This window comes from Lissotriton vulgaris, chromosome 11, assembly GCF_964263255.1.
Source record: "Lissotriton vulgaris chromosome 11, aLisVul1.2, whole genome shotgun sequence".
Classification (NCBI taxonomy): Eukaryota; Metazoa; Chordata; class Amphibia; order Caudata; family Salamandridae; genus Lissotriton; species Lissotriton vulgaris.
The window spans coordinates 99,706,690-99,718,863 of NC_141699.1; the positions used below are offsets into that span (position 1 = coordinate 99,706,690).

Sequence of the window (12,174 nt, forward strand, 5' to 3'; positions counted from 1 at the left end):
TGGTGGTGTTTGTGCCCTGTGAAAGGGTGCACTGACGACTGATGGTGTCTGTGCCTGGTGAAAGTGTGCACTGACGGTGTGGTTGTGTCTGTGGTTGTATGTGTGGTTGTCTGTGTGACAGGGATCCACTGTGATGCTTAAATACGGTGAAAGTGTGCACTGACGGCTGGTAGTGTTTGTGCCCGGTGAAAGCGTGCACTGACAACTGATGGTGCCTGTGCCTGGTGAAAGTGTGCACTGACGGCTGGTGGTGTGTGCCTGGTGAAAGCGTGCACTGACGGCTGATGGTGTGTGTGTGTGTGTGTGTGTGTGTGTGCCTGGTGGAAGCGTGCACTGGTGGTGTGGTTGTGTGTGCCTGGTGAAAGCGTGCACTGACGGCTGGTGGTGTTTGTGCCAAGTGAAAGCGTGCACTGACGACTGATGGTGTCTGTGCCTGGTGAAAGTGTGCACTGATGGCTGGTGGTGTGTGCCTGGTGAAAGCGTGCACTGACGGCTGGTGGTGTGTGTGTGTGTGTGTGTGCCTGGTGAAAGCGTGTACTGATGTCTGGTGGTGTGTGCCTGGTGGAAGCGTGCACTGACGGCTGGTGTTTGTGCCCAGCGAAAGCTGCCATTACTACCACAGCGCTCATGTGTCGAGATGCAGCAGTAGGAACAATAAGTAAACCAGGCTCCCAGAGCAACATTTACTTCTGTGATTTTCAGCGCTTGTCGCTTATATAGCTAGTTTAGCCCTTAACCCCTTAGATGTGGCGACTATTCCGCCGCAGTGCTAAGGGGGAGGGGGCCGCACGGCGCTCCCGTGCTCGTGACGGAACCGCTCCGTCACGAGCCTTGGGTGGTCTGTGCTTGTGACGGAACAGTTCCGTCATGGCCCCGCCCGCCTAATAGAACTCTAAGCGCAGGCGCGGCGAGCGGTCCGTGACGGAACCGTTCCATCACCAACACAGCCCACCCAAGGCTCGTGACGGAACGGTTCCGTCACGAGCACACAAGAGGTTAAGCAAGAACTAATGGTCTGATAAGCGGATGGTACGAGGCAACTGCGTAATGTCTCTAGGGGTAGAATAAGCATAATGACCCTTGGTTACTCTAGAAGAATTTGATAAGATATGTCCAGGACACTGTCCCTCAAGAAAGGATAGTGTTTAACTGAGAAGGTCGGATGTACTGAGCATAACTGGAGCCCGGAATGACAACAAGAGGGAAATGTGTACCGCCAGCAGTGGGCCATCAAAGGCTACTTTTGCATACCTAGCAACAATAGACCTACATTATTATCTTTTTTACAGCTGGCCACCCTAGCACTTGCTCCTCCTAAAATGCATGGAGATAAACGTTTTAATTGTGATCAATCACGAAAATGAATGTAATGTCAAAGTCAGGACTCCACCACCTTGCGACATGATCTGGGGTGTGGAAGGGGGTGAGTAACTGATCCCGGGCACCACGTCAAATTTCAGAAAGGTCACACGCGGGCCAGAACAGAGGCCAGATGCTCTCTACTATGTGAAATAAATGGAATGCAGTGTTTTTTTGCAAATGAGGAATAATGTCAGATTCCAGCTGGAGACACTTTTGTGTTCACCAACTGTCACGAAGGAGGAAGGGGGGCGAAGGTGTGGGGGTGGAGAGCGGGGGGAATGGGGGGGGGGTCGAGCTGTTGAGGGGTGGATAGATGCGAGTGGGGTAGAATTGTCCAGTTGCCATGGTCTCCAGGCTCAGATATATTATTTTGAACGTTAGACTATATGGTCATCTCTACCAACATTTGAAATTAATTGATACTTGCTGTGGGTACGGTGGAAGTGAGCCTGGAACGAGCAGACATGTTTGCTTGCTTGCAAAGCTTTTTCTTCAATTCAGAACTCCAAGATGTTACAGAATAATGGATTAAATTTGGTTCTAAAACGTCTTCTCTGGCGATTTGCATGTTTCCAAAGGACACTTATTTAGGGTGGATAAAATACGGGGCATTTAACAGACAGGCAACCAGTGCAGAAGAGAACTTCACCAACACAATGCAGCCTGAAATCATACTAAATACTTTAAAAAACGTTGTTCCAATCTTGCGGCATGTTTTGAGAAAATTATGTTTTCAGTCCCAATCTGAGAGGTTTCATCTCACGTGTGTCTTCTCGAACTGGAAACAATGCTTTATAACAGAAAACCCTAAACTAGAACCATGGAGTCCAGATAATATGAAAAGACGTAGCAACCCTAAAGTGAAGCAGTTCAAAGTGATGCGTCCTGATAAAAGATACCAAAAAGGGAGGCATGCTTGAACCAGTAAAGTAATCGCTGAAGAGCCTAGTTACTCTGATTACAGCATTAAACAAACAGAGGAACAGGGTAAGATGCTTGTGAAGCGAAGTCTACTCCCTGGTGTATTCTCATCTGAGTTTTTCATTCTTCATCCGAAGTGGCTAAGTACCAAATACTAGACACATTTTAAAAATATATGTGGTTGCTTTAATCAAGGTTGCTATTAAAAGTTTATTATCAAAATGGTTACCATTCCAAAGTAAAATTAAAGGAGTGTAAACGTTTTAAACTCAATGTAATTTTTGCATTATGAAAAATCAAGCGAGAACATAGCATTTCACCATTCAATTGCAAGAGATGGTATTAAAATGTTTTGTTATGTGCCGATCAGAGCACACGTGCTCATCTACTGGACAATAACATGTAACGTTAAAAATACACACACTTAAGTAGCCGGTTCTCAGCAAATAATTTGTAGTATATTTCGAAAGTCAAAGATATTAGTCCAGGGATGAAATAGAGGCACTTGCCCCAAGATGACCCAATGTTTTGACTGAGTGAGACTTGCTCACTACTGCAGAGTGTTTTTAAATAATTACCTAATTACGCAGTTTCGCAGAGACTGCAATGTAATCCGTCTGTTATTTCAGAACACAAGGGCCAAGGAATCAAATTAAAGCATGTTAACATTTTACCTTATTTCGCCATACTTCTTGGCTACTAAATACGGCTCAGTTGAGCAAGAAAATGGTCAGTCTTTTAGACAATCCAAACTAAATATGCATGAGATTTATTTACATAAGCATGAGATGCATTTACATGCTCCCGATTTAAAATGGCAAATATCTGCATATTCATTGGGTAGCCTCAAAAGCAGGCTAGATTCTTTTAAGAAGATGCAGCTAGAGACACCAGCCATATGCCTTCGCTTAGCAGATGGAGTGCATTATTGGCCCATCCTAACCACACCCGAACAAAAGTGGTGTAAAACTAGCGCAAGCAACTACTTCAGGAAAGTGAAATATTTTATTAAGAATTTATTAGGTTTTCCAAAAATTTATATTTTTACGAGGTAGTCGTGCTAAGTAAACCCACTACCCAATAGCTCTATCGGAAACGAAATTTTTAAAAACAAGTACCTGGAAATCGCTCGAGTTCCTGGCAAGCCACCGGCCCGACTGGCGCGAAATCCGGAAGTCCGGCAGCGTCATGCTTGCTGTGGGGCGGGACTTCCGCCATAAGCTCGTGCACGAAGTGACTCGCCGAGATGGAAGTGGTGACGCTGGGCTCCCATGCCGGAGGGGGAGCCCGGCGGTGGCAGCAGAAAAGTGGTGACTGAGGCTGTGGATACAAGTGCGGGGCTCCCATCAGTGAGGGAAGCCCCGTGTGTGCCACGTCAATGGAGGCGGAGGAGATGACACCCGGTGAGTGAGACTTGGTGCCTTGGGGGCTCGTGCACAGGCTCGGGCGGCTGGTGCGTGTGTGCGCGGCCATGGCGGCTGGTGCGTGTGTGGGCAGCTGGTGCGTGTGTGCGTGGCTGGGGGCGGCTGGTGCGTGTGTGAGCTGGTGCGTGTGTGCGCGGCTGGTGCGTGTGTGAGCTGGTGCGTGTGCGCGCGGCTGGTGCCTGCTGGTGCGTCTGCGCGCGGCTAGTGCATGTGGTGGCGGCTGGTGCGCGTGCACGGACCAGAATCTGCGCGTTCACGGACCTGAATCGCCGCTCGTGACCCTGTCTGTGTCCGTTGACAAGCAACTTGGCAGCAAAAGGTCTCGAACGAGACCTAAAAAAGGAATAAAAGTCACCCCTGAGCAGCCGCACCGCCACAAGCCTCAAGACAACAGACAGCGGGAAGGGCGGGAACAAAGGGAAAAGGGATGCGGACAACAGTAAAGGGGGTGGGAAGATTGTCAACACGGCCAACGGGAGGGGTCGGGGAAGCAAGACAACAGACATCGGGAACAAAAAGAACGGGGACACGGACAACAGGAAACGGGGGCGGGAAGATGAACAACACGGCCAAGGGGAGGGGGCGGGGAAGCAAGACAACAGACAGCGGGAGGGGGGCGGGAACAAAGGGAACGGTGACATGGACAACAGGAAAGGGGGCGGGAAGATGGACAACACAGCCAACGGGAGGGGGGCGGGAACAGGAAACTAAAAAGCCAACACTTCCAAACTCGGCAGCTAGTGGTGAACAGCGGTGGAAAATAAACAAGAAAGTAGTCCCTAAATGAATAGATAATGCTGAGCAGTAGAAGGAAACTGTAGTTGGTCGGTACTGCTTCCTGCAAAATGGAAGCTAAAGGGAAGTGACGTTTCAGACCACCAGCCAATGAATGAGCTCCATAAAAAGAGCAATGCAAGATTTAACCAATGGGAAGTTAAAAAACAAATATACACGCAATGGGTGGAGTTTCACCACTAATACTAACTACTTGATGCCTTGTAGAGGCAGCACATGCGCTGCCTATGCTAGACCTAAAAACTGGGATATTTTGCTCTTTGTGCCACACCTCTGACTCTGCCCACTGATGCCAATCTAAGCGTTACTCCAGCCCTCTGATTCTCTGCCCACAGTTCCCCTACTTTTTTCCTCTCACTTCGACCACTGGAAGCACAGCTGTAGAGGTGATAATAACGACCCGGGCCACCTGCAGTGACTGCCTATAGGAGCAGGGAAACGGACACAGACCAGCAGTAGACCGACCCAAACGCCTTTGGGAACGAGGCCGAATGTCAGGAGAAATCCACGTAATTTAAAAATCTTAAGACTCATTCAGAAAAGGGCCGCGTGGAACTGAACCGCAAAAGTGCACTCAGCGACAGGTCTGCCCCTTCAAATAAATGTCTGGTATTGGCTGCATGCACACGTTTCCGCAAAGGCAGTGTTTTCCAAAGCCACAATCTAAAGTTGTCCTTCCTAACACACACAAGCTAAGGGGCTAGAATAGTGCAGGCATAGCAGCTCGGCGTGCGAATCATCATTTCATAAAGCAAAAAAAATACTACCTTCTTTATAAGGCTGTGAGGTGTTTAAACTCCGTTCGCACAGACGGATTCTCCGAGGAATACACTGGTACTCATGAAAATGCAGAAAAACTAAATCCAGAACACCCTTGCTTAATGCTTATGCTTTTATTATTTTCCATTTTGTGCTGTTTACTGGAGCTCAGTTGTGGACATTTCGAGTAGTTTGTGACATAGCTGAACCGTACCTCGCAAAAGATAAGGCAGCATGCATTTAAATACCCGAAAACAAAGCAGCACAGCATAGGGCCTGCAGGCAATGACTTGCGCTCCTGTTTACAGGTTGACAATGTATTGGTTTCGTGTATCTTTGGAGGAGTCCTATTTAAACATAATGAATTAAGGGATATATAAAGACTGTCAAAATGAAACCAGCGAGAGGAATGAATGGGCATGGTGCAACTACTGGATGACGTAGGGGTCTGGAGCGCTGCGAATCAATACTGCTCAGCAAACATGCTGCATGCTGGTTTATTTTGAGGGCTCGACACAGACAAAACACACTCCCAAACAAACACAGATACATACACACATAACCTCCTCTAGCCTCGGATCGGGAGGAAGGCTCGGCTAGTTACCGGCTCGAGAGCCTCGGGGTCCTCCAGCTGAGCTAGAGCCAGGCATCGGCTCGAACTTGCAGTTGCTCGCCTAAAGCACGCACTTGTAATATCCTGAAAGCCGAAGATAAACGAATGCCGGAACTAGCCACTAGATGGCAGAGCAGTCCTATAATGGAAAAGCTTAAACCCTTCAACCTTCATCGGTGAATTACTAATGACTTTATTTACGTCTTGAAGTGAACTCAAGTAAAATCAGAGAGGCATGGCAGCAAAAGAGACAAGCCGTGAGCGTGCACATCCCGAACTTCCGGTTTCGGGATGTGCACGCTCACGGCTGTCGTGGCGCGGGACTTCCTGGGACTTTCGTCTACTGCGAGAGGAGCGGTGGCAGCAGAAGTCAGGAGTGGCGGCTGATGCGGTAAGTGGGGCGGCGGGGAGGGGAAGTGTGTGTGCGTGCATGTGTGTGTGTGTGTGTGTGCACGCGTGCAATTGAAAGGCTGACTGGCTGTGCACAGTTGGAGCAAGAGATGTGCACGGCTGGGGGGGCGGGGCCAGGGGGCGCGTCCACGAGGTGTAATCGGCGCTCGTGGCCAGATCTAGGTCGCTTGACAAGGAACTCGGTAACAATAGGCCTAGCGAGACCTAAAAATGGGAAGAGCCAGCATAGAAACAGTAACGGTGCAAGAAAGGAAAGAGAAGGCATGCATAGTGGGTAGAGAACATAGAAACCTGAAAGAGAGGAAAGTATGAAAAATGAGGCACAGTAAAGGCAGCTGAGAAAGAGAGAACAAGACATGAGACAGAGAAGAAATTGGCGATTGAGTGAAAAATAAATACCAAAGAAGCGATGAAAGAAGGCATACTAGGTGAAAAGTGGCAATGGCAAGGCGGTAGAGAGAAGGAGAAAATAAAAGAATCATTAAGAGAGCAGGAAAAGGCAAAAAGAAGAACAGATTGAAGGGATCAAGGAGAATGGGATCGGGAAAGGAGACAAGAGGAAACAATACAGGGAGATCGAAGAAAGATGAATTGATAAGGAAAAAAGAGGGACAGATTTGAGGGGAGGGAGAAAGAAAAAAGAAATGTTACCAGCAAAATAGAGTAGAAAAAAGTAAATAAAATGGGGGAGGAAGAGAAAGGGGGGGCAAAGCAAAAAAATGAGAAGAGAAATGTAAAGAGAAAATATATACAAAGGTTAAGAGAAAGGAGGAAGAAAGATAAATGATGTGCATAAGGCAATGCTAACAATATAAGGAAAGCCAAAGGAATGTCAGTATGCGATAGGATAAAAGACTCGAGAGGTAATTTGATCTGATGTATTAACATGAAAAGAACATGTAGTCAAACACAGATGCAATTCAACTACCCCTTACCTCCAACACCTTGCCTCTGCCCGATAGCCTCGCACGTTGTTGTCCCCACCGATCAGGTACGCAAAATTGTTCAGCACAGCGATCCCTTGATTGGACATTTTGGGTGCCTGTGAAGCAATCAGCTGCCTCCAGCCTCCAACCAACGGGTGCAGGAACTTCGCTTGGTCACTCAGCACCACGGACGAAGCGGCATACATCCCCCCGAAGCCCACAAGGCAATGGTACTCGGATCGGAGCTCAGTCTGTGGCCCCTGGAGCACAGGTTGGAGACACTCATTCTTGTGATAGCTCAAGGCATTGGCCACCATCTCCTTCAGAGGGCACTGGCTCAGCTTGCCGTGCAGTCGCTGCAGGAGCTGTACATCCATCAGGGGGAAGCGGACAGCCTCCAGCAGCCTGGAGGGCTCCATCAAGGACACCTGGTCCGTTTCCACCTGCTCCTGGGTGTAGTGGTAAAATAACGCCGCTTCGTACACCTCATTCTCAGATTCCACTTCAAGCAGATTGCTACTGAGAAGAGAGTAGACTTTTTCAAGAGGAAGTTGCCTGTAAGTCTGAGACTTCGAGAAAGAACTGATGTTCTTCAGAATGTAGGTGTCCAGCTGGTTGCTGAAAGGACTGAGGTCAAAGAGGTCTGCTAAGCGGTACAGCTCCAGGATATTCTCGTCGTCCACCCAGGAGATCAGGAAGTCACAGCAGAAGGTGATCACCTCTGGTATCTGCAAAAAGGCAAGGATCAGCATTGTAACCAGCACCTAGCTTTGTTTTTTGTCTTTTTATCAGCATTTTCAAAAGAATAGCAAACATGGATAAATGATACATTCATTTCATTTGCTATTTACCCATATTTATTCCAACGCACCCCGAATGTATATATTGTTCCATTAAACCCTCTGCCTATCCCGGAGCATGTGTCCCGCTTACTTTTTATTGTGAAGGTGAGCATTGGATTTGTATGTATATATATATATATTGGATTTGTATGTATATATATATATATATATATATTGGATTTGTATGTATATATATATATATATATATATATATATATATATACTCATTTATTTATGATTATTTGAGAGTGGAACCTTCTCACTGTGCCATTGGTACCCTTTTCTAACAGACTGTGCTGGATGGAGGGACACCACCCCCTCTATTTATGACTCAATTCCTGTAAGAGGGAGAAGAGAAGGGTCTGTTGAGGGAGTTGTCCCATGGACACAATGTGGGGTTTATCTCCAACAGCTCATATTTTACCTGTGTATTTTGGGTCTGCTCCAGCCTCTCATTGACTACAAGTAATTGTGCTCCTCTGTCGTATGATGTTGGATCTACCATGTAGGTTCACCATCATATGTGGACTTGCGAAATTTATCAAAAGTGACCCAAGGACGCCTGCATCACTAAATAAATAATCTTAGTGGTGAGATAAGCATTTTAAAAGTAGTTCGGGGTAAAGGGCTAGTTTTGCAGTATATAGACGATTTGGGAGGGTTATTATCTTGATTAAGGATATTCGCAGGAAAGTTAAGACTGGGAGTGTTGACCATGTAGTGTGTCTTTGCATATATGCTCCATAAGAGGCTGTCTATTTTCTGTTCTAGCAAACGTCTACTTTTTTTGGCTACCTGAATGCCTACAAATTTTAACCCAACATACACTCTAGTTATTTTACCTACTTGGTCAGTGCCTCGATTGTCGGGCTCTGGGGAACCATGCTAGCCTTGTTCCCATTTACTTTTAGTTCTTTACATTGTTTGAAGCACTGCTTCTCCAAACAACATTAGGGAGCTGCACAGCAAAACATGAAACTGCATTTGACATAATCTGCTTACAAGGAACATCAAGCACAATTCTTATGAAAAAACTAAGATGATGAAGAGTAAGGTATAGGTTGGTGAAATGGAGGAAGGGTAGTGGCAAACAGCTGATAGGTATAGAGAGTTATGTTATTTTGCATGGTTTCTTATCTAAATAGGTCACAGAACTCGTTTAGTTGGCCACCAGCGGCTTCCATGTTGGAAGGGATTTTGGGGTTCTACTATATTCATTTGAGGCATGATCGGATATGTTGCTGGGGTGGACACTGTCAGTTATGAGGTTCAAATAAGCTGTGGGTAAGAACATCGCCTATCAGGAAGACGGATATATGCAATCAAGAGAAGAATGTGTGTCCCTTGGTGTCTGAATGGTAATGTCTCCAGAATCAACTGACCTAGGGCCACATAAAATTATGCCAGAAAGTAGGTGGAGGGAGGGGCCATCAGGGAGGGCCTGCTCTTTCTAAGTTACCTGCAGTGCATAAGCCAGCTGAAGTCGCCTCCTGTAATGGAGGCTTCCATGATGGTGACAATATGAGTGAAGATAGCTGGAGACACGTGGGAGTGCAAATACTGTCAGTAATGTGGCAAACAGTAGTGTCTGAAGCCATTATCATTAGATAATAACCTAATTTGTCCATCCATGTAAGATCTATTGTCAATGGGTGCTGGCAACTGATTGTATTGCAACCCCAATGGAGCCACTGTAAAATCCAGCACGGTGGGCTCCTAAACAGCCATATCTACGTAGGCACCTGCAGTCACTGACCAAGAAGTGAGGTTTGTTCCTGTATCCCGAGGATGTCTTTGCAGTATTGGTTTCCTTTCTATAAGGATTGCACCTATATTGACTTTCTTGAGGAGTCCACTTACATTCCACAAAAGACATTTAGTTTTGATGTTGAGGTCCGTTGAGTGGGTCATTTGCATCATGCAAAACTATTATTGGGGTGGTATTTCTTGTAGCCAGTGGTTTTGTTGTATCAAGTGCTGTGAATTAACTTCATTAATAACTTTACAGCTGTACCACATGTTCACTGGATTCATGTTTGTTTCTTGCACTCATAGAATCCAATAACCTTCTTTGTTGCTGTAGTCGTTTGGTGAAGTCTGGAAATATTATTATGTGATGCATCCCATACTGCAGTTTAACATTCTCTTAAGAAGCTTTCAGAATCTTGTACCTATCTTTATATTGATGAAGCGAGCAATTATGGGGTTGGGCATCCCCCCAGTGATGATTTCTGTGTAAGTGCCCAATGGGCATGCTTGATGATGAAGCAGGATGACGGATTCCATGGGAGTAAATCCAATACTCCAAAAACAGTCTTGGTGGGGTTCCTTCAGCACTCTCAGGAAAGCCAACCAACCAGAGGTTGTTCCTTTGAACATGACCTTCGGTACACTCCTCCAGCAGATCTGTGGTTGTTTGTAACTGTTTCTCGAAGTTTTAACCATGTGTTCTAGTTCTGGAATTCATCCTTCCATTTCTGTTATTTTGTCTACTGCATTTCTCAAACCTTGCAGTGAGACGTTGAGGAACATCTCTCCAATTTTTGCTTCCAGAATTTTCTTCGAGGTCTGGATTGCATGCAAGAATGCAGTAGTGTCCTGAATGACTCTAAGGGTTCCTCCCGGTACATTTCAATGTTTTTGGCTGCATAATTTTGTTTGAGTGTGAACAGAGATTTGGTTGTGTAAATCTATCCGTTGTGTCCTTTTTGGAGCCTTGTCTGTGCTTGTAGTTCACTATTATTAATGTGATGTCTTCGGGTGTTGGCCACCTTCGTTCGTTACTGGAGGGTTTCTACAGACTTTAGAATGTTGCTGTGGGTAGCCAGTCCTCAGTTAGAGCACTGCTGCCAGTATCTCTAACGATAGAGATTATGTAAAGATTATTCTGGGTAAAGTTTTAGTGGGGCTTATTGATAGCCCAGTGTTGTCACTTATGCATTGGAGGCCTTCAGCATACTAATCTGGCTCAATTCTGTACTTGTCACATCTAACATCCAACAATTGCAGATGGCTTTGAAGTGGAGCGTATGATAGCAGGTTCTTGAGTGGCTGGCTTGCCATGTGTTATGCCCTTGTGAGTATTTCAGCTTCTGGGGAATTAACAACTGCAGGTCTCACGAGATAACCTCACAAAGCTGTTCTTAAAGTTGCAATTGGATAAAGAAGTCTCCAATCAGTAACAGCACCTATGTATATTAATTGGAAAACAGCAGCTACTCAAAATGTTACCATGCCCAATTTTGGATTTATTTCGGATACTCTTGATATTTTTGGACTGAGGCACTGGCAAAATGTGTCGAAAATATTATGAAATTTGTGTAGTTGCACAGCTCAAGTTCAGTTAACATTTTCAGTTGATTTAGCATTGTAGCTTATTGATGAATGGGAATATACTTATGAGCAAAGGTTTTAAGCACGAAAGAAAAAATGTAACATTTTACCTCAATTTACTGATTAATAAAATCAGAGCCAAAATACTTACGCTCCAGGTTTCTTTTGTGCTCCAAGACTTCAGGTAAGTCAAAGTCCAAATCATGCCATAAGTGCAAAAGGTCAAGTGGGACGTGGTTCAGTCATGCCTCTCCCACAAAGAAGAGAAGATCTGCAGTCAACACACCAAACATCTGTCTCCACAGTTATTTCCTGGGTTGGTGTGGAACCCTCAGCAGGTAAAGGCGTTCAAAGAGGCCACAGTGCAAATTTTCAGAGCAATTCCGACTCCCTCTGACGTGCTTTCAAGCCCTATAAAGCTGGTGGGGCCTTCTATCACACTTCTGAAGGTGGTCCCTTCCCTGGTGCTGAATGAATAATTTTTCTGTCAATCCACCAGCCCATGCATGTCATGACGGCTCTGGCGCTGACTCAGATTCCAATGGCACCCGACCTGGATCCAGTTCTTTTTTTAAATGTTTTAATTACATTTTTATTAAAGAAATAGGCATGTTACATAAACAACACATTTGCAGTCAGGTCGGTGCACACAGTGGACAGTCTCTACTCTACCAGAGAGCACACATTACAATAATCAGACAACAAGCTTGTCAAACAACATCAAGACCCTCAGTTACTTTGTCTCTGGTCTGTGGTGGTGCACAGATCTCCCCTCTATAAGTGTTTCA

General features: G+C 45.8%; 1 protein-coding gene across 3 annotated transcripts in view; it reads right to left on the reverse strand.

Annotated features, from left to right (window-relative positions):
* Window positions 1-12,174, reverse strand: part of KLHL22 (kelch like family member 22) — a 115,722-nt gene that overhangs the window by 66,655 nt on the left and 36,893 nt on the right. For all 3 annotated transcript variants that reach the window (XM_086942768.1, XM_086942770.1, XM_086942769.1), the window contains exon 4: window positions 7,221-7,939. In XM_086942768.1, the coding sequence (XP_086798894.1) occupies window positions 7,221-7,939 (719 nt within the window). The remainder of the gene's footprint in view (window positions 1-7,220; window positions 7,940-12,174) is intronic.